We start from the raw sequence: 23,338 nt of genomic DNA, 5'->3' as shown, positions 1-23,338 counted from the left end.
TTTTTTAAATATGCTTGGAGTGCTATATACTTTCCTCTTAAGACTGCTTTTGCTGCGTCCCACAGAAGTTGGGGCTTAGTGTTGTTGTTGTCATTTGTTTCCATATATTGCTGGATCTCCATTTTGATTTGGTCATTGATCCATTGATTATTTAGGAGCGTGTTGTTTAGCCTCCATGTGTTTGTGAGCCTTTTTGCTTTCTTTGAACAGTTTATTTCTAGTTTAATGCCTTTGTGGTCTGAAAAGTTGGTTGGTAGGGTTTCAATCTTTTGGAATTTACTGAGGCTCTTTTTGTGTCCTAGTATGTGGTCTATTCTGGAGAATGTTCCATGTGCACTTGAGAAGAACGTGTATCCTGTTGCTTTTGGATGTAGAGTTCTGTAGATGTCTATTAGGTCCATCTGTTCTAGTGTGTTGTTCAGTGCCTCTGTGTCCTTACTTATTTTCTGTCTGGTGGATCTGTCCTTTGGAGTGAGTGGTGTGTTGAAGTCTCCTAGAATGAATGCATTGCATTCTATTTCCTCCTTTAGTTCTGTTAATATTTGTTTCAGGTATGTTGGTGCTCCTGTATTGGGTGCATATATATTTATAATGGTTATATCCTCTTGATGGACTGAGCCCTTTATCATTATGTAATGTCCTTCTTTGTCTTTTGTTACTTTCTTTATTTTGAAGTCTGTTTTGTCTGATACCAGAATTGCAACACCTGCTTTCTTCTCTCTGTTGTTTGCTTGAAATATCTTTTTCCATCCCTTGACTTTAAGTCTGTGCGCGTCTTTGGGTTTGAGGTGAGTCTCTTGTAAGCTGCATATGGATGGATCTTGCTTTTTTATCCATTCTATTACTCTGTGTCTTTTGATTGGTGCTTTCAGTCCATTTACATTTAGGGTGATTATTGAAAGGTATGAATTTATTGCCATTGCAGGCTTTAAGTCTGTGGTTACCAAAGGTTTAGGGTTAGCTTCTTTACTGTCTTACTGTCTAACTTAACTCGCTTGTTGAGCTATTATAAACACAATCTGATGATTCTTTATTTCTCTCCCTTCTTATTCCTCCTCCTCCCTTCTTCCTATGTTGGGTGTTTTGTTGTGTGCTCTTTTTAGGAGTGCTCCCATCTAGAGCAGTCCCTGTAGGATGCCCTGTAGAGGTGGTTTGTGGGAGGCAAATTCCCTCAACTTTTGCTTGTCTGGGAATTGTTTAATCCCTCCTTCATATTTAAATGATATTCGTGCTGGATACAGTAGTCTTGGTTCGAGGCCCTTCTGTTTCATTGCATTAAGTATATCATGCCATTCTCTTCTGGCCTGTAGGGTTTCTGTTGAGAAGTCTGATGATAGCCTGATGGGTTTTCCTTTGTAGGTAACCTTTTTTTTCTCTCTGGCTGCCTGTAATACTTTGTCCTTGTCTTTGATCTTTGCCATTTTAATTATTATGTGTCTTGGTGTTGCCCTCCTTGGATCCCTTGTCATGGGAGTTCTGTGTACCTCTGTGGTCTGAGAGGCCATTTCTTCCCCTAGTTTGGGGAAATTTTCAGCAATTATTTCTTCAAAGACATTTTCTATCCCCTTTTCTCTCTCTACTTCTTCTGGAATACCTATAATTCTTATATTGTTCCTTTTCGATTGGTCACTCAGCTCTCTTAAAATTCTTTGATTCCTGGAGATCCTTTTATCTCTCTCTGCATCAGCTTCTCTGCGTTCCTGTTCTCTGTTTTCTAGTCCATTAATGGTCTCTTGCATCTCGTCCATTCTGTTTTGAAGTCCTTCCAGAGCTTGTTTTATTTCTGAATTCTCCTTCCTTAGTTCTTGCATATTTCTCTGCAAGTCCATCAGCATGGTTATGACTTTTGTTTTGAATTCTTTTTCAGGTAGACTGGCTAAATCTATCTCCCCAGATTCCTTCTCAGGGGAAGATGTAGTAGATGCTGAAGCTGTCTGGGTTAGTCTTGTCTGGATCATATTTTTTTGCCTTTTCATGTTGACAGGTGCTATTGACTGTCAGCTGGGAGGGCCAAAATTTTCACTTACTACTGGCCTTTCTTTACTGGGGCAACTGCGACCCCTAGTGGCTTGTGTTGGGTAATTGCGTGTAGAGTGGGTCTTTGTGTCTTGCCTGGCCGGGAGGGAGAAATCTCCCTTTCTGTGGGCGGAATTTGTCTCAGGCTGCTTCTCTGCTTTCGCAGCGCCCGGTGGGGTGATGGATGGGGGGACTGCTTGACTGTTTGCCTCCGTGAGGGGTCTCAGAGCTGTTGCCCAGGGGGTTAGTGCACCCGGTTTCCCTGTGATTTCCAGCTGCTGTACTGTGACCTGGGTTGTTTCCGTCAAGCTGTTAAGTCCCTGTCCCTTTAAGACTTTCAAAAAGCCCCCGCTTTTCTTTGTCACAGGGGCATCAGCTTCAGCACCCACTCAGAGGTCTTACTCCCTGTTCCCCCAGTATCCAGGGCCCCCTGGGCATGTACTGTGTCTGCGCTCTGGCCCGGATGGCTGGGGCTGGGTGTTGGGCAGTCCTGGGCTCCGTCTCCCTCCCGCTCTGCCTATTGTTCTCCCGCCGGGAGCTGGGGGGAGGGGCGCTCGGGTCCCGCAGGCCGGGGCTTGTATCTTACCCCTTTCACCAGTCGCTGGGTTCTCGCTGGTGTAGCTGCAGTCTGGCCACTGTCCTGCGTCTTCTGGTCTCTCTTTTAGGGCTAGTTGTGTTTGTTGTATTTTCAAAAGTATATATGTTTTTGGAAGGAGATTCCCAGTGTCCTACTCACGCCGCCATGTTGGCTCCGCCTCCTATGTGGAGCATCTTTTCATGTGCCTATTATAATCTGTATTTCTTCTTTGGAAAAAATGTCTGTTCAGGTCCTCTGCTCATTTTTTAATCAGGTTGTTCTTTTGATGTTGAGGCATCTGAGTTCTTTGTATATTTTAAATGTTAATCCCTTATTTGATAAATCATTTATGAATATATGCTCCCATACTGTAGGATGCCTTTTTGTTCTGTTGATGGTGTCCTTTGCTATACAGAAGCTTTTTGGGTTTGATGTAGTCCACTTGTTTATATTTTATTTTGTTTCCCTTGCACTTACGTAGCTCTTAAATGCCTTTTTAAAAAAGTATTACTTCACTTTTCAAAAGACTGGCATTTCTTCATGGCACAGATAGTTGACCCTTGAACAATATGGGTTTGAACTGTGCAGGTTCACAATTCAAATGGAAAATTTTCTGCAGATTTGCAACAATTTGAAAAAATATTTTCTTTTCTCTACCTTACTTTATTGCATACAGTATATAATACATATACACAATATGTGTTGATTGACTAGTCATGTGTTGATTGACTAGTCATGTTATCAGTAAGGCTTCTCATCAACAGTAAGTTATTAGCAGCTAGTTTTTGGGGAGTCAAAAGTTGTATTTGAATTTTCAACTGTGCCCCAGAGTCAGCATCCCTAACCTCCACATTGTTCAATGGTAAACTGTAATAGTAACAATCTAAATAGTCCTTACTGAAGATAGTGTTTAATATCTAATAGGTACTTGATAAATATTTGTCAATGCCATACTCAATGCACTGTTCATTTACTATATACACATATACATGGTATATATTTTTCTCCTTTTGCACCTCCCGAATTGCTTGGTCTGCTATAGAATCTGTCATGTTGATGTTGATGGAAACTCAAAAATGGGTGCTGTAACAGTATTGTTTGACCAAGACCCACAGTAAGGAAGACATTATGTTGTGACCTAGTACAAACATAGAGAGAACATTTTCATAAAGGAATACTAAACCTTATCATGCTTAATACACTCCTGATATTTTCTAATTTACAGTATTTTATTTCTTATTTTTTCCCAGTTACTAATCTGGACCTTCTATATTGATTCCATGCCTAATAGATTAAGGGAAAATACTGTGTTAGAACAAACTATGCCCAAATATGTGACCATGAAGTGTTACTATACCACATTTTATGCAAGGTGAACCTCAGTGTTAGTAAGAATAAGTCTTCATTATTTTAATTAAAAAATTTAGTGTCAGTAATCAGAAATTTTTTGGTTTTCTTTCCATTGAAGTTTAGAATTTGGTCTTATTCCTGGTGAAAACTCAGTTAATGTAAAAATTAAAGCCCAATTAACTAAATTATTAATATTGTCAACTGATATTAGAAACAGACCACAGGGAAATATGGCTAATAAAGACATTCTTCATTTTTCACAAAAGCTTAAGTATATTATGGCTTTGAGTGAAAGTGTATTAAAAAATTCTACGTTGAATTAAAAAAAAAAAGCCGGAGGCTTTTGTATATTGAAATATGTGCTAATAATTTTCTAGATGTTACTCAATGGACTAATATTCACTTATAAAAAATTATTATAGAAAATTATCTTTAAATGGAAGACATTATCTTCTCATTTTAAAATTTCCTTCCTTTTATATCATTACAGTGTGCAAAAAGGTTTGATGAATTGAAAAGCAGTGGAAGCTCACCTGTTGACAACCAGTATAACCCCCTAATGGCTGCTGGAGAGAATCCAATTGAAAGTTTAGCCATGTATATCAAATCCTCACTTCTTGAGACACCAGGTGAATTTCAGGAGACTTCAGTTGGTCAGGATGCAGTTTCCAAAACAGGTAAGGTTTTTAAAATAAAAAAAACAGTGCTTGTCCTTATGAAAATTCTGCAATATATTATGCATTCCAATCAACTTTCCTTTATTTATGTAAAGACTATTATAAATATTAATAGAAAAATCTATTTATTTGTATCTTCCTGAATTTTAGAAATTTGTTTTTGTTATATTTGAAAAAATTTTTTAACGTTAATAACAGGCCAAACACTATCTCCAAAAAACACTCTTTCCTATATCAAAATTTATTACCCCAGTCTGTTAGCCTAGTTATGTTAAAAAATTTTAAGGGATTTAACCTATACCTTTTACTTAATATTTTTTTACTGAGAGAACCTTGCTTGTCTCTCATGTTATCTTTTTTTTAGTACCCTTAAGTGCAGTCAACAATAGCTTCAAATGATGCAGCATCTGGGTAGAAGAGATGTTTTCTACAACTATGTTGGAAATAATAACTGGTTTTAGAAATCCTGAGCAGTGAGTTATTTTAATCTCAGCAGCAACAGAGTATTGATATAAAAATTTGCTTCAGGAAGGGAAAGCTAATTGTTATGACTTTTGAACATTTGGCCCCATCTGTACATACCATATCAATATTTTTTAAATCTTCAGTGTAATGTTAACAATTTGTGATCTTTTTTTGTACAGTTTCTTCTACATACCTTCAAAAGTATTAAAGGAAATGCCACCTGACAAATTTCAATCTTTAACTAGCCTTGGAATTCATGCATTTACAGTATAACCATTCAATAAGTAAAAAACCCTGTCTCAGCTAGAAATGCTAACCTTCCTGCTTTTTTTTGTATGTGTTTGTTTCTGTATTTAAGGAAGACATAGTACAGCTTCTACAAGGAATTGTTCTTCAGAAAGTGAAAATTGTACTACTCGTAATGGTGGAGAAAAGACTGAAGAATCTGAAGGGTAGGAGGCTGGTCTTTGCTAGATAAGATTTAATCTGAATATCAACTTTAAATTATAAAATATATGATTGGGATTGTATATATAAGTTACCATAATTTAGTAATTTCACATTATACAATTTCTGAAACAATTGAAATCAGGTTAGTTCTTTTGCTGAACTGTAAACAGTTGCTGGATACCTAAACTTATGGCTTATTCATGTCATTTATGAATTGGACTACAGTTCTCCATTTTAAAAATTCATTTTCATTTTTGTAAATATTAGAAATAGCATCAGTTAACATAAAACTTTGAATAATAAATTTTAAATACCAAAGAAGAATCTCTGCCATTAGTTCCCCAATGTTGTTAAAACTATTTTAGAACTATTTGAATATAATTGCTCATTAGAGAAACATGTAATAATTATATCTTTCAATATATTTCAAGTTTTGATAATTTTCTACTCTTTTGTATATTTTACATACAATAAACTGCACATATTTTAAATGTTCATTTTGATGGGTATACATGTAACCATCACTCAGTGAGACATAGAACATTTTCATCATCTCTCAAAGTTCCTTTCTGTTTTTTCAGTTTTGATACTATTTTTGTGACAGCTTTATTGATGTATTAATATATAATTTACATATTTATATACCATAAAATTAACCCTTTTGAAAAAGTTCTGGAAATGGTTGGTGATGGTTCTGGAGATGGATGATGGTAACAATGTAAATCTACACTTAAAAATCGCTAAAATGGCAAATTTTATGTTAAGTACATTTTGCCACAATAAAAAAATTCACATTTTTAAAGTGTATAAAGTGGTGATTTTCAGTTTACTCACATAGATTTTTAACTGACTGGTTTGTTTGTGTGGCACAAAAAAGTATGAGGTAATTTATCTAGTATTTCATATTGAGGTCCAAAAATCCACAGAAAATGTTACGCTTCATTTTATCAGGCATTACTTTTTTACATTTTGACCATAATTTCTTTGGAAGAACAATTTGCAAAGAGTTATTTAAATTCCTTTAACTTTGACAGAGTGTTGATTAATAATCCTTTTTCTAGTAGCCCAATTTTATTTCAAATGAATTTTTTTTCTATTAGAAATATATGAAATTCAATTAAACACACTTACATTCGTATTTAACATAGAACAGTGTATCTCTTCCTATTCTCTTCCTTTAGTAATGACATGAAGGCATTTCTGGATCACACTGATGGTCTTTTTGAGGTGATATAATTTTTACAGGAAAGTGAATTCAAGGAGTATATGGTTTTTGAAGCAATCTTTCTGACTTATCATATAAATAAATTATTTTTTAAATAATGTAAATGAACACATTGTAGTCTTAATTCTTTTAACTACATTTACTAATTTATATTTAATGAATTCCTAGAAACAACTTTCTTCCTGTTACAAATAACTAAGTAGCCATGCTGATTTTTAGATCTTTAATGAATAACTTTTTTTATCTTATTAATAGTAAGAATATTTTACTATTTAATCCTATTCTCCTCATACTCATAACCATGTATAAGTGCTATTTTATATTCCTCAAAAGAAATAGAATGTAGTATTTAATTTTTCTCTGTGAATTGGTATTATTTTTAAAGCCTTTTAATTAACTTATAAAAATAAATTTTAAGCCATGTAAATTATTAATCCTATAGTAAAAATATTTTTTATTTTTAAACTATAAACTTGTTAAGCTTAATAACTTAACCTATTATGTTAATTAACAGTTCAACTAAAATTAGTCACAATCTAAGATAAGGATCAAGTTAGCAAGATACTTAACAAAAATTCTAAATGTCAAACCCCAGTAAACTGAGTTGTGGTTAGAACTTTCAGAAACATCTTGTTCTTGTACTTCCAATAAATGTCAATATTCTCATCTCCTTTTCTAGAACTCTAATAATTTCATTTCTGTGTAACATTTTTTACAAAGGCCAAACATGGTGATCCATGTATGTGATGAAGCAAAAAACTTGAAAGAAGATTTTATTTGCCCACGAGATCTTTTGATATCAGAAATGAAGTACTTTGCTGAATATTTGTCTATGGATGCTCAACGCTGGGAAGAGGTGGACATTTCAGTTCATTGTGACGTTCACATTTTCAACTGGTTGATAAAATATGTTAAAAGGAACACTAAGGAAAATAAAGATGGTGAGATGCCCACTTTAGGTAAAAGACAGTCTGTTGCTTATTTTGTAGTGCAGTTTGCATGTCACTTGGTAGTTGCTTCAGGACAAACATAAAATGCGGGAAATTAGACATTAGTATTTATGCTCAGATTAGTAACTGCCTTTTAGCAAACTGGTATCTCATCCTTTTCTTTAGCAAATTATAGTGATGTTTTGTAAACATCTCTAGGTCAGCAGTTCTCTCTGGGTGAATCTTGGACCAGGTGCTGGTGTCCTAGAGATACTTTTAGAGGATCCGTGAGGCCAAGACAGTTTCCATAGTAATTGTACCAAGGTGTTATTTGTCTTTCTTTCTGTGTTGACATTAGTTCAAATGTTACAGAAGTAAAGGAAGGTAAAACTGTTGGAGCTGTAGCTCACAGACTGTATGAGTGTTTATTGTATTCTTCAACACCATTTACTCATAATGAAAAGGAAAAAAAGAAAAAAAAATCCAGTTTTTCTTAAGAATGTCCTTGATGAAGCAGTAAAAATTACTAAATTTATTAACTCTTGACCCTTGAGTAAACCTCTTTTTAATAATCTACGTGATAACATGGAAAGTGTGCTTCCGCTGTGCACCGTAATATGATGTTCGTATTGAGGAAAAGCACTCGTGCAGTTGTTTGAGCTGCAAACTAAGCTAGCTACTTTTTTAAAAACACAAAACCATTTTTATTTGAAAGAATGACTGACAAATTATAGTTGTTCAGACTTGGGCATTTGGCAGACATTTTCTTGAAAATGAATTAAGTGAGCTGGTCAACTAAAGGGAAACAACCATCAGTATTTGTTGCCAATGATGAAATTCAAACTTGCAAGTGAGAATTAGACTTTTGGAAATCTTTATCTCCTTCCATGTGCTTGACAGTTTGTCAGTATCTAAAAACATTTCTGGTGAGAATGGTGGTCATATTAATGAATGTCATTTTTAAATATTTACAATGAAATGTTTCAACATTTGGAAGATCTACATAATTCATTGACTCAGTATTTTCCAAATAACCAATGCATGTTCCATTCAGTTTGAGAGCAATCAATGGATTTTGAGGTAACAGAATAAGAACAGTTCAGTGATATGATTTCAGATTCCATTGCAACTAACTTTTAAGAAACTACCATTTGTCAAGTTTTGATGTAACATCAAAGACTACCCACAAATTTTTTTTCAATTCTTTTTTTTTTTATTAAGGTATCATTGATATATAATCTTATGAAGGTTTCACATGAGCAATATTGTGGTCACTACATTCCCCCCTATTAATCAAGTCCCTACCACATACCCTGTTACAGTCACTGTCTATCAGCATAGTAAGATGCTATAAAGTCACTACTTGTCTTCTCTGTGCTATACTGCTTTCCCTGTGACCACCCTACATTATGTATGCTAATCATAATGCCCCTTAATCCCCTTCTCCCTTCCTTCTGCCCCCCTTTCCCTACTCCTTCCCTTTGGTAACTGCTAGTCCCTTCTTAGAGTCTGTGACTCTGCTGCTGTTTTGTTCCTTCAGTTTTGCTTTGTTGTTATACTCCACAAATGAGTGAAATCATTTAGTACTTGTCTTTCTCCACCTGGCTTATTTCTGAGCATAATACCCTCTAGCTCCATGCATGTTGTTGCAAATGGACTACCCACAAATTGAATGTAGAAACAGATAAGAGAATCTAGCTGTCTTCTTATAAGTCAGACATTGAAGAGATAAGCAAAAAACGTCAGTGTTACTCTTCCTGCTAAATTTTTTTTCGTTCTGGAAAATATACATTATATTTTCATAAAAATATGTTAAGATATAATGAGTTTATTATTTATAGTTCTTTTTAAATGAATATTTTAAATTTTTTTCTGTTCTAATTTCTAATATGGTAAATAGTGATAGATACAGCCTATATAATCAAAAGCTCCTTAGGATTCTCGGTTTTTAAGATTTTAAAGAGGTCTTGAGATTGAAAGTTTGAGAACCAGTGTTCTAGATGATAGGGAGAATAATTACCAAGTAATCTTACATTAGGCATAAACTTAAATGAGAAATCACACTTGTGTTTTAAGAAAGCCTTTCTGTGCACTGGAATTGCTATATACAGCAGCACCAAAATGTTTCTAAATTCTTATTAGCAAATAAATCTATACTCACAGTATAAGAGTTTTCTGGAGAAGTGTATAATTTATTACATTTTAGTGACCAAATTAATGGAAAAGGTTTCTAGTAGTCCTTAAATAAAAATTACAAGATTCCTAAATCAAAATTTTCAACCAGAGCACCCAGACCACCCTGATATGAAAAATATGTATGAAATAATAATCAAAATATGTAGAGAGAAAAAAATATTGTTTGATCCAGGATATTTATATGTATAGTAGATGTAAAAGAAATGGAGCAAAACTAGTCACCCTGTCATTTTCTACCTTAAATCAGTGACTACAAATGTAAATTTTTATAAAAGCAATTTTTATTCTAACCAGGGAAATTTAGACTGCTTAATTAAATCTCTAATAATCCAGACAGTGGGTTTTAACTGGAATGGGTTGGTTATATTACAGTTCTGTGAGGAACTTTTTCACCAGCTCCTTCCTCCCATCACTGTTTCCATTTGAGAACCTTTAATCCAGATTTGTTATTCAAAGAAAGATTAAGACTATTTATTTTAAGGATTGCCTGCATAGTACTTTGTTTTGAAGGACTGTCTTAGTGCCATAAGGGTAAAAATCAGTGTTTTCTTTTTTTTTAAATATACTTCATGGAAGGTAACTTAGGTTTACTGAAACAGTAGTGTCAGCCAGCATCCCTCTTCCCCCAGTTATGCTTCTGAAGGCTCACCTCAGTCTGCCTTTAGGCAGTAACTTTAATACTTCCACAGTAGCAAATTTTATGTTATCTTTCAGAATCTTCTTGATTAAATATTCATTCCTTACAAGCTTTTGAAATAATTTCACTAATAACAAGTGCTCTCATTAATCATTAAATAAAATTCTCACTGTGATTTTTTTAGGATGACATATTCTCAATTGTAATTATCTTTTTCCTTGATTTAGTTAAGCAGAAGTTTGCATGTGTTGTATTTTTACCTGGGGTCTTTTTACTTTATATTAATCTAATTACAAGGCAAATTTTCTGTGCATTTTCTCGAAACCCTGTTTTAGCCTTGTGTTTTCTTTCTTGCATGTATCTAAGTTATATGGCTTAGTAAGGTTATAATAAATCGTTCTTATATAAGGGAACACATACTCTTTTAAGGTGAGAAGGAACCTGTTCTGAGGAGACTAAGGTACAAATCAAAAGGAGAATTTAATTTTTTCCTTTTTTTTAGAGCCAGGAAATGTCATTTCAATTCTTATTTCTTCAGAGTTTTTGAAAATGGATTCATTGGTAAGTATTAATAAAAGATCCAACTCTTCTATTCACCTGTGTTTGATTTAACATGTAAACCGATTTTTCCTCCAAATGTCTAGAAATTTCTAAGACTTCTTACTAAAATAGTTGTTAATTCAAGAGTGTGATGCCATTAGAATAAACTGTTCCTATTTGGAGGTACTTTGTTCTTTTGGGAGGGGTTAGACTATGTAATCATTTGTATATTATACCTTTAATGCAAGTAGTTTGCCCTCAAGTAGGAGCTCACTGTTGTATTAGATGAAACTAGATGGAGTTAACTTTATCAGATTTTGCTCTAAAACCAAATTAAATGAAAATTAATTGGAATATATTTGTCTGTTTAAGTAATTTCTTTAAGTATGTTTTGTTTATTTTTGTCTTTCATATTTATAATTCAGTGAATTCAGCACATATACCTAACTATTAAACAATGTAATTTTATATGTATAAACCAGATGCTCATGTCTATTGTTTAAGAGCAGTTAATGAAACATAACTGCAGAATATTCTTATATGTACCAAGCTCTAAAATTAAATTTCATTTTTTTCATTTAATAAATTTCTTTATCATTTCAACTGATTTTATATGTTTCTATGGTTTTACTTTAAACAAATATTTGCTTTTAGCCCCTGGTGAAACCACATAGGCAGAGTACTCCTTGCCATGTTAGCAGATGTGAAGTTTTTTCATTTAGTTGTTTGGATTTTTACTAGTTCCCTATATCCTTTCTACTCCTTAGTTGCTCTTCACTCAGTTACAGGTATTGTTTTAAGGAAGGGTTACAGAAAAAACAGAGACTAAAAGAGTCCTTCACCTTTGGGTTTTGAAATCTGAGCCTTAAAGGATAATTTTTATGCCATAAACAAAATATTTGGATGAATACATGGTTAGCCAGTGCTAGTTTTCCCAAAACTAATCAGTAAATCCCTCAGGTTGGAGAAAGGAGAAGAAAGTCAAAGAGCAAGCGCAACACAACTGAGAAAACCCTGAAATGACTGAAGTTACGCTTCTGCCAATCAGAAATGGAGGCTTAAAATTTCCACTAAATTGATTAGAGTCACATATTCTGTACACTTGAGTTTGAGGACTCAGTTTTATACTTGCCACAACCACAAAAGATATCATTGCGTTGTTGTTTAAAATATGCTAATAAGATAAAAAATTATTTTTCTAGTACGTGTATGTGTTTTTACAAATTTTACATGCTAGACCACTTTGCAATAGTGTAGATTAACCCAAATAGCAAAATCCAGGCTTTTAATGAATTTCATCTTTGAACAGTATTACTGTGATAATATCATTCATGGTACTTTTTACAGCATTCATTTTCTATTCCGTGTTTTTCTTAGGTTGAGCAGTGTATTCAGTATTGCCACAAAAACATGAATGCCATAGTAGTCACCCCATGCAATATGAACTGTATTAATGCAAATCTTCTTACGCGCATAGCTGATCTGTTTACACACAATGAAGTTGATGATTTAAAGGACAAGAAAGATAAGTTCAGGAGGTAATGTTTAAAATTTCATTTTTAACCTAATTTTCCTGTTAGAAGAAACATATTTCAACTTAATTTTAATGAATTATTCTGTTTTTAGAATAGGTTTAGAAGTATTTTTATTTTAAATGAAGTAAAATTTACCCAGAGCAGATAGCTCAAGATAAAATTAGCAACAAGTGAGTTTTCTTGTATAATGTATATAAAAGCATACTGTAATAGTGAATTATGTTAAAAATTATTAATACAGGTTTTACTATAAAGGGAAAGAGTGGTATGATATATCTCAATGGTTAGGAGCTTAATCCAGCTTTGGGGCTGTTTAGGACATAGCACGAAGCGTGTACTTTATTCTGAGTGTGAATGGAAGCAGAGGAGTGGCATGATCTGATTTGATTTTAAGCAGTCATTCTGGTTGCTATGTGGAGGATAGACTGTAAGGATAAGGGAAAGAAGGAGACCTATGAGGCTGGCAGTAGTCTAGTGAGAGATGAAAGGGTTTGGACTAGGGTAGAAGCAGTGGAACTGAAAAGAAGTAGGTGAATTCAAAGTGTGTTATTAGGAAGATTTGACAGATTTTCAAATGGAATGATGTGGGAAGAGAGAATATTCTATGATAATTATTAGGTTTTAAAGTTGAACAGCTAAGTGGATGGTAGTGCCCTTAATAGGAACAGGAAAGATTGGGGTGAGGGGAATCAAGAGATGGGTCCGGGTCTTGTGAAGATTATTTAATATACTTGCTGGACATCCTCAATCTTGACTAGTCTGGTAACAAAGAACTAAAGCGTGGTAGATATCCTTGTGAAAATAAATTCCTATTTTTTCTTGCATAAATAGGTTCCTGATGAAGCAGTTCTTGGTAGTAGGTTTATTTACTTAGAATACTAAAAATGTATTATAAATTCCCAAAGAGAAGCTCTCTTAAGGATTTATTAATTTTATTTTCTTCATGTGCAGCTGGGTCAGTGCTTGTTTTCATCACTATTAAGTGACTTTAGTAAAGTAAATGTAGAAAATTAATTTGTTGGTCCTTTGTTAATAGTAAACTTTTTTGTAAGAAGATTGAGAGACTCTTTGATCCTGAGTACTTGAACCCAGATTCTCGGAATAATGCAGCAACCTTATATAGGTACGATAATGTGTTTTCCTTTGATATACTAATATAATGCAGCTAAATTATTTAATTTTTACTACATTTAAAATTTTCTTCTTGGATGTTTCTGTATCTCCTTTGTGTTATAGATGCTATTTGTGTAAGAAACTTTTAACAAAAGAAACAGAACGAAGAATTCCTTGCATTCCTGGAAAAATCAATGTGGATCAACATGGAAATATTATCTACATTCACATAAGGTATAGTGGAAATAAAATACAGCTTTTTAAATGTGAATTACTGGTGTATTTATAAAAGCATAATTACTATAAAAAATAGAATAACATCTTTTCTGCACATGATCCAACTTCTTAAAGGTCTTACTTTCAAAAGAAAGTTGTAAAAGCCATATTTTATTTACTGAGTAAATTTCATGATTTTTTAAACTTTAAAATAGTAAAAATTATTGTGCCTTTATCTTGAAATACATTCTGGTCAGCACCATTAAAATGATTCTTTTCACTAACAAATTTTAGTTGTCCATACAAGTGCTATATTGAATTTGGCAGAACCAAATTTATTTTCAGGTGGATTTTGGCAAACGAGGAAAATTGTCTTTAAAACTGGATTTTCCATAATCTATCCTTCATACTTTTTCAAATTCCATTAATACATGATCCTGTTTTATTCCCCTTTAAGTTCAAAACCAGTTCTCTTTCTGAGTTGGGGGGAGAGTGTTCTAAATCTGTATAAGATCTCAGGAAAGCAGGAACTCTAAAATGTATATATTCTCTGACAATATCTTATTGCTAGGAATTTATGCAAAGAGGTAATGTTGAATTTATCCCACCATGTAAAGCGGATTTATGAAAGCACTTAGTAAGGACATTTACTGCTGTATTGTTTAAATAGAAAAAAAAGTAAATACCCAAATGTTAAAACAAACTAAAATAAATCCATATAATAGTGTCTCTCTATAAAACACATCTAATGAATTCTTCATTTGCAGGCTTTGAGAATGATGTTGTAGATGAATATATACTTACATGGAAAGTTTCTAGTCATAAATCAAGTGGAAAAAAAACAGGTTATAAAACAAAACTAAAAATGTGTTTATTAAAATGTTAACTGTGGTTTTACCTTTCAGTAATGGTATATGGATGGTTTAGTTTTCTTTTTCCTTGTTCTTTTTTTCTGTATTAAAAATATACAGCACTTTAGTTAAAGAAAAAACCCTACAAATGTTTGATTTCTTATTTCAAACATTAAAACAGAAATACAGAGAAGTACATTTGACTCTAGTATTAATAGCACAGTCAATTTTTAAATGTTTCATTTTACTCTCCATACAATAATCAGGGAATCATTAGTTATTCAGAGCACTTAGAATTTTATACTTTTGTGTCTTGAGACTTGATTCCGTTTTTGAAAATTACTTCTATCTGACAGCAATAACTAGAACACTACTATGTGAAAAAAATGATAAAACTTTAGCATTCATTTTTATTGTTTTATTTAAATTATTTTCCTGTAAGTCAGCTGTTGATGACGTTTTAAAAATTGTCTTTAAATAACTTAAAAAAGATATGCTTTATAATTTGTAATAACATAATGACATTTTGTTACTTGTTGAACTAAGGGCAAAAATAGTAAAAGTACAAAGGATGAAGGCACTTAGAAAAAAAATAGGAACTTGAGTTACATATAACCATAGCAAATAGGTTTTTAAGCCTTTGCTATTTTTTTTAAGTTTATATTACTTAACTTAAAACTGTATATTACCAAGAGCTGATTATATATTATTCTATCACTCAATGACTAGAAAATGTCTATTGAAAAATAATATAAAGAACTAATCCATTAATGAAATGTTTAGAATCACCAATAATTAATAACTTACTTTATACGTACAATTAGAATACAGGTTCCATTTAGCAACATATGCCTAAATCCCAAATGTTAGCCTGCTCAAACTGTATTTAATTTAGTTAGTAAAATAATTTATCTAGCTTAGCAAAATAATTTGGCATTCAGTCTTGCACACCTTTTTCTGTTGTCCATAGAAAGGAAGTTTGAGTTTCCACACAAACTCCCAAGTGATGTTTTATCTACCATTCAATGTAGGCCATCCCACAGCCATCATTTGGGGAATATTCTTGGAAATAAGCAACAAATTTAAAAATATTTGCTTAAAACAAACTGTCTATATTGCTTGCTTGTAAAATAGTATGAAGTTGAGTCTCTTTTCCCTAGAGATAAGACTTGGGATGTTCATGAGTATTTGAATAGTCTTTTTGAAGAATTAAAGTCTTGGAGAGATGTGTATTGGCGCTTATGGGGAACAGTCAACTGGCTAACTTGTTCGAGATGTTATCAGGTGAGGTTTTCTAAAAAATATTCTTCTCTGTAAACAGTGAGAGCAGACTCTTTTAATATATGCTGTTTAAGTAGTATGTTTGGATTTTTTGGACAGTATCTGCATCTTTTTAAAGAAACTGTGGTTGAGCCTTGAACAATGCAGGGGTTGGAGTACTGACACTCTGCATGGTCAGAAATCCGTGTATAACTTTTGACTCCCTAAAAACTTAACTATTCACAGCCTACTGTTGACTGGAAGCTTTACTTATAACATAAACAGTTGATTAACACATATATTATATGTTATATGTAGTATATACTGTATTCTTACACTTAAGCTACAGAAAAGAAAATGTTTTTTTCAAATTGTTATACATCTCTCCAAAAACTTTCCAATATTTTTATTGAAAAAAATCCTCATGTAAGTGAATCCATACTGCTCAAACCTGTGTTGTTCAAGGTTCAGCCATAGTGGTAAAAAGGACAGTGCTATGTTTATGCCTCTTTTTTATTTTCATTGCTGAAACAATCAATGCCTTGCCAATCTTTAGAAAACCAACAGGTTTAAAGTGATCAAATCCATTTTTTCCACTGGAAAAAAAACAAACAATTCTTTTTGTCTTTAATTATTTCTATTTAAACTTTCTCTGTTGCCCATAAATTTTCATAGAAATTCAGAAGCACCTTTGCAGATAGGAGGCTATTGATATGTGCCCTCTTTGTTATAACAATTGTATCCCCAATAAGGTTTTGTTCATTCTTTATAGGTCACAATCATTCCTAATTAGTCTTATGTATAAATCCAGAGTGTTCTACATACATTTTTTATGATATCCCTAATATCTCCTGCTTCTGGTAATTTTCCTTGCACTTGGGTAATGATTTTCAGTAGAGGGAAAGGAAGAGCAGCTTTTATCAAAACCCAATGGTGAGATTGTTCAAACTGTTTAAATTTCAAACTCATTGGAACTTCCCATGCCTCTACAATATTTTACACCAACTTCCTATGCCTCCACAATATTTAAAAATTGGATTTATTGATGGTGTAATTTATATACAGTAAAATGTATGCTTATGCAGTAAAATTCTACCTTTTTATGAGGTTTGACAAATGCACACAGTAATGTAACTACTACCACAATCAAAGCATAAACCCTTCCATCACCCTAAAAAATTCCGCTGTGCCTCTTTTAGTCAGTTCCTTCTCCCACCTCAGCCTCTGACAAACTGATCTGTTTACTATTTAGTTTTGACTTTTCCAGAATGTCATATAAATAGAATCATAGTATTCAGCTGAGTCTAGCTTCTTTGACTTTACAAAATGGATTTGAAATTTATCTATGTTGTTGTATATATCAGTTTACTCCTTTTTAGTGCTAGGTAATAGACCATTGTATGAATGTATCACAGTATGTTTATCTGCTCATCTGTGAAGGACTTTGTAGCGTTTCTAGTCTGAGACCATTACAAAGAAAGCAGCAGAAACATCTCCATTCAGGTTTTCATGTGAATGTAGGTATTTGTTTGTCTTGGGTGATTACCTAGAAGTAGGATTGCTGGATTGTGTGGTAAATGTTAGCTTAACATTTACCATTCCTAAGAGTTTTGCACTGCTACCAGCCATATATGAATCCAGTTATTTCACATCCTCACTAGCACTTGATAGTGTCAAGCTGGTTTTGTTAAGCTTAATAGTATGTAGTGGTCCTCCTCATAGTAGAGTATCACTTATAATTAAGAATATCAGGCTTCTGAAACTTGACTTCTTTAGCATGTCAGAACAGAGAAAATTTGAGGGATTTTTTTCCCTTTTATGGAAAATTGAATATTGACTTATATATACTATTTATTATGGAGCGTTCATAAATTCACAGAATAGTTTGTATGTAAAATACTTTGTGTGTGAATATGTACCTTATAGCTTTCATCAGACTCAAATTTTTAATTAAAAATCATAATTGAAACCAATAAGAATTCTGAATAATAGACTCATTTCTTTTATGTTCAAGATGAGTGCTTAAAACTTTTAATTTTGTTATTTTCTTAAATTATTTTACCATCTTATAAACATATCTGAAGCCTATTAATTTTATAATTAAACCTTGATTAGGTTTTTCATCAATGATTCAGAATTACTCCATAGTTTCCATTAATACTAATGCTAAATATTTACCTTAAAAAATACATCAAAGAATAATCAAATGAGGCAAATTTTTATTTCATTTTTTTCACTGGAAAACACTTTTACATGACTGACCAGTTGTAAAATTGGATGTACATCAAGATCCATTTAATTCATCTGAATTTTTAGTGAAGTGCTTTTGTTTTTGCTTTCTTAATAGCTTTATTGAGATTTAATTACATGCCACAAAATTCATGTTTTTTTATTTTTAATAAATTTCCAGAGATGTGCAGCCATCACTACCATCCAATTTTAGTATATTTCTATCAACCCAAAAAGGTCCCTTGTACTCATTTGCTGCCACTCCCCAATGCCACCTCTAACCCTAGGCAATCACTTTGTATCTCTAGAGATTTGCCTTTTCTGTACCTATTATGTAAATGGAGGATACAATATATGGTCTTGAGTAAAGTGTTTTTGAGAGGTATAGTTTCATAGTGGGAATAATAATAGATTTTATATAATTCTTTTATTTAGGCATTTCTTTGTATAGAATTTTCACATTGTCAGTATCACTCAGAAACAGTGGTTTATCCTACTGCAGCCAGTTCATTGAGTACTATTGGCACTGGAATTTATCCCTGCTGTAACCAAAAGGTTCTCCGGTTTGATCCCACTCAGCTTACAAAGGTAAATATTGAATGTTGCCCTTTTATAGTTTCAATGTTGACTAACACTTTTTATTTAAATCTTTCTTCCTTTTATTGTTTTTAAAATATCAGTACATTCATGTAGAAAAGACTTTAGTACATAAATAAATATAGTAAAGATTATGTCCCTCTATACCACTCCCTTGTTCTGTATCTCTTTTTAAGATAACTGCAGTTAATTTCCTTTCAGACATTGTTTTATATATTTCAGGCTCAAATTACATATGGTTTCTGTATTGTAAATAAGATTATACTATTCATATTATTCTATAATTTGCCAATTTCACTCAATAATATATTTAGCTCATCTTTCTGTGTCATTTTCTGTATCTGCTGTGCAATATTCCAAATTGTGCATATACTACAACTTATTTAACTGTTCTCCTATTGATAAACATTTAGGTTGTTTCCAGATTGATGGTATTACAGTATTGCAATTAACATCTTTGCACCGTGTGCAATATGTGAGTGTTGCTATAGGTTAGAGCCCTTGATCACTAATGCTTTTGAAAATGTTATGTAATTAAATATCATGAACAGGTGAAAGAAACCTAAATCTCTTCTCATCATCCATAAAATATTTATAAAGCACCAGAGTTGTGTCACACACTGTGCCAGGCAGAGAGTAGTGTGTAAAACTAGATAGTTTCTGCCTTCATGAAGCTTATAATTCAGGCAATAGTATCAAAAGGAAAAAAAAAGCATGGAAAGAAATGTTGAAGTAGGTGAGGTCATAAACATCTGTAATAGGCTGATCTGACCTCGGTGTTGAAGCCAGGGAAAGCCTTTGTGAGGAGTTGACATTTGGTTGAGATACAAAGGGTGGGTAGGATGTGTGAAGCAAAGAAGGAAAGGAGCACTCCAGTCAGAACATCAAAGCCAAAAGGAACAGTGAATGAAAGAGACTGGCCTGTTAGGGAAGGCATGCATCATTCAGAGCAAGGCGGGCAACATGAGGAGGTGTCAGGCCATGAGGAGCAGGGCTTTGTAGGCCATGTTTGAGTTTTTTCTTTATTTTGGGTTTAAAATATAACAGTTGCAATGTAGAGAATGGCTTTGGTGACTTGGAATTTATAGGTGTGTAGATCTGTTTTGGGGAGTACTAGATCCAGAAGCCATATCAGTGTAAGGAATTAGTGGAAGAACAACAAATGGAGACAGTGTGAATAACAGCTCTTTTGGGAAATTCGAGAAAGAGAAAAGTCAGTAATTAGGTTATAGGTATTTGTTTATTGTTTCTGTTTTGTTTGAACAGGAAAGATCTTTTTATAAGTTAGTGGGAAGGATCTAATTGAGGAGGAGAGGTTGATAGTGTAAAGTTGAGGAGGGCAAGGTAGAGTGAGATCTTACACACATGTGGCAGTATTAATTCAGACAGGAGTAAAAGGCAACTCCTTTGTTATATAACAGGAGAGAAGAGTAGGATGTTGCAGGTATCAGTAAAATTGTGTTTTGTCATTGGATGATAACATTTTCAAATCTAATGTCTTTCCTGTTCTCTATAAAGTAGAAGATAAAGCCATCTGCTAGGAATGAGGGGAAAAAGGAAGGTTTCAAGGTTCAAAAGAAGTATTGAAGGTTTGAAATAGTCTTTTTAGAAAACATGAGAGTAAATTTTTCAGATAAATGCTGTAGGTAACTTGGCAGTTTGAGAGCCCATTAGAAATTAGTAATTATAAATTTAACAGTGAAATCCAAACATGCCTTTTTATGTCACTCTAGCTGCCTTGGCTACTTGAGTGCCGGCATGGAGAAAATAGGTAGTTGAGCTCATCCAGAGTTGGGGCTTTACCTGTTGGGGTATGATTAAATTTAGGGGAAAGAATTTGGGATATTAACATGAATGTTATTGAAATGATGGATCATAGGATTTAAGCTGAATTAGGAGATTTGTTCTATTTATGATCAATTAGCAACTTTGATTAGTCAGAAATTTTATTGGTGAGGTAATAGGTTACCCACATAATGTTCATACTTACAGTTTTAGGTAAATACAAAGCTATTTAAATTGGACATGAGACTTGAAGCAAGATTGAATTAGCTTTGATAGTCCCAAGATATGTAATTAACTCATGATTACTGTTATGATTTGCAGTACTGCAATTTTTAGTCATCATACTTGGTAGATATTATGTTTCTATTTTAACTCTCATATTCACATTTTTTTGAACAATACTTTTAAATGTTGTAATTCTTTGGCTTATTACTGTCTACTGGTTGTATTTACTACTAATATTCCATTCATTGTGAGAGAATTCGGGAATAAATAGCAATTAAACTATATGATAATTCTTGTATTGAATTGAGGATATTGATTGAGGTGATTTCTTGGGCTAAGGGGAATCTAATTAGCTCATATGGTGATTTATATTTCCAATAATGGCAGACTAAGTAATTCAGGCCAATCCTTCCATCAAAAGGCAATTAAAATACAGGTGGATAAAATTCAAAGATCATATTAAAAGCAGCAAAGAACTAATAAGGCAATGAGGAATTACTGTAAAGATACAGGAAATGATGAAAACCCAAGGTGAGCTGGCACTTAGGGCCATGTTTTTGTCCTGAGAGCAATTATCAATCTAAAAGAGGTGGCTGAGAGGCTGGGCTGAACTTTTGGTGCCTATCAGAATTTCTGGGAATGTTCAGGGTCCAAGTCTATTAAGAATAGGGATAGTCATGAATAATATCCCCACCCTTACACTTTGAAGTGGAATTCCAAAGAAAATAAGAGTAAATCAGAAATAAACCATCCCTTGCCTAGATAGCAGCCAGGCTTTGATTCATTTGGGTGGCCAAGGAACTTTCAAAGCCTAAACTTGGATTAACGTAATCCTTGATTGCCATTGTCCCCAAGCATCTGACAAAAGCATAAAATATCATCTTTGGAGAAAGATAACATTATTCTACACCTCAAATTATTTCTACAAATAATTTTTTAAATAAAATATTCAGTATACAAAGATAACCTGACATAGATGAAAATAACTTAACCAGCAATGGGAACAGCAGAATTTAGACAACAAAAACAAACTATAAAAACTGCAATTATTGAATTTAGAACTACAAAATAAATAAGACTACTAGTTTAAGTTGATAGAAGCTAAGCTTGGAAATTTCTAACAGGAAATTATATACTATAAAAAGTGGCAAAGAGGGTATAAATAAAACAAACATAAATGCTAGAACTAAAAAACATAATAAATTCAAGTTCTGCTAAGTGTAATAGCAGATCAGATACAGCTGAAGAATTAGTAAAAGATAAAGATTAGAAGAAACTATTCAAAATGAAGCACAAAGAGATGAAATGATGAGAAATAAAAAAAGAAAGAGACTTAGAAAATGAATGTCTAACTTTGAAATTAGGAGTACTTACTATAAGAATGCCCTTTGTCACCACACTTCTCACATTGAACTAGAGGTCCTAGACAGTGTATCAGTGCAAAAAATAAAAAATAAAAAGATATAAGGACTGAAAAGGAACTATCATAATTTGCAGATAATATTGTAAACATTGGAAACCCTGAGGAATCTACAGATAAGCTGTTAGAATTCAAAAGAATTTAAGATTGATCTACTAAAAACCATTTACAAGTATCAATTGTATTCCTGTAAACCAACTAATGTTAGAAATGAAATTTAAAAAATTTACGGTAGCCTCAAAAATATCAAATACCTAAGAATAAGTCTAACAAAATATGTGTAAGAACTCTATATAGAAAACATAAACCATTATTGAGAGAAAATAAAACTTAAACAAAATAGTTTGTTGTTCATAGATTGGAAGACTCAATATTGTAAAGATGTAAATGTTCCTAAAGCTGTCCTATATAGATCAATGTATTGTCAATAAAAATCGTAACAAGGTTTTATGGGGAACTTTGCTAACCAGATTCTAAAATGTATATGGAAATGGAATGGGCCAAAAATAGCTAAAATACTCTTAAAGAATCCAAAAGTAAAAGTACTTGCTCTACCCAGTATCAAGATTTATTATAAAGCTTGGATAATTAAGACAGGATGATACTGGCAAAGAGTAGACGGATGGGCCACTAGAAGAGAACAGGGTACTTTCACTTGGATACTTGACCATGCAGAGATGACATAGAGCAGTGGGCAAAGGATAGACTTTCCAGTAAGAGGTACTAGGACATCAGGATATCCATATGGGGAAAAAAATGGAATTTTACTCCAGCCCAAGCTATTCACAAAAAAGGCCTATATGCGAAAGGAAAACTAAGAAAGCTATAAAAGATAATACCATTAAGGAAGAGACTGCAAAATAAAGTATGTTAACTGCATTAAATAAACTGAAACTGAGGAGACAAACTCACTGAGGGACCAGAACACATAAAAGGTTCATGACTCCTACAAGCCAGTAAGAAAAAAGGCAATAGATACTTCACAGAAGAAAACATTCAGTTGTCCAGTATACAGGAAAAGAGCTCAGCCTCTTTGTAATTGGGG

The 23,338-nt window shown here is 33.0% G+C and overlaps 1 protein-coding gene across 4 annotated transcripts in view; it reads left to right on the top strand.

Moving 5' to 3' along the window:
- SANBR (SANT and BTB domain regulator of CSR) overlaps nt 1-23,338 on the top strand; it is a 69,452-nt gene that overhangs the window by 21,993 nt on the left and 24,121 nt on the right. For 2 of the 4 annotated variants that reach the window (XM_036926055.2, XM_057497173.1), the window contains exons 3-11: nt 4,434-4,620; nt 5,444-5,537; nt 7,481-7,719; nt 11,025-11,083; nt 12,440-12,600; nt 13,634-13,720; nt 13,834-13,944; nt 15,938-16,061; nt 18,702-18,854. In XM_036926055.2, coding sequence (XP_036781950.2) covers nt 4,434-4,620; nt 5,444-5,537; nt 7,481-7,719; nt 11,025-11,083; nt 12,440-12,600; nt 13,634-13,720; nt 13,834-13,944; nt 15,938-16,061; nt 18,702-18,854 — 1,215 coding nt within the window. The remainder of the gene's footprint in view (nt 1-4,433; nt 4,621-5,443; nt 5,538-7,480; nt 7,720-11,024; nt 11,084-12,439; nt 12,601-13,633; nt 13,721-13,833; nt 13,945-15,937; nt 16,062-18,701; nt 18,855-23,338) is intronic. The other 2 variants (XM_036926057.2, XM_036926059.2) reach the window with 2 other exon arrangements.

The sequence above is a fragment of the Manis pentadactyla genome, chromosome 2 (assembly GCF_030020395.1).
Source record: "Manis pentadactyla isolate mManPen7 chromosome 2, mManPen7.hap1, whole genome shotgun sequence".
NCBI classification, from domain to species: Eukaryota; Metazoa; Chordata; class Mammalia; order Pholidota; family Manidae; genus Manis; species Manis pentadactyla.
This window is presented reverse-complemented; position numbering and strand designations above follow the sequence as displayed.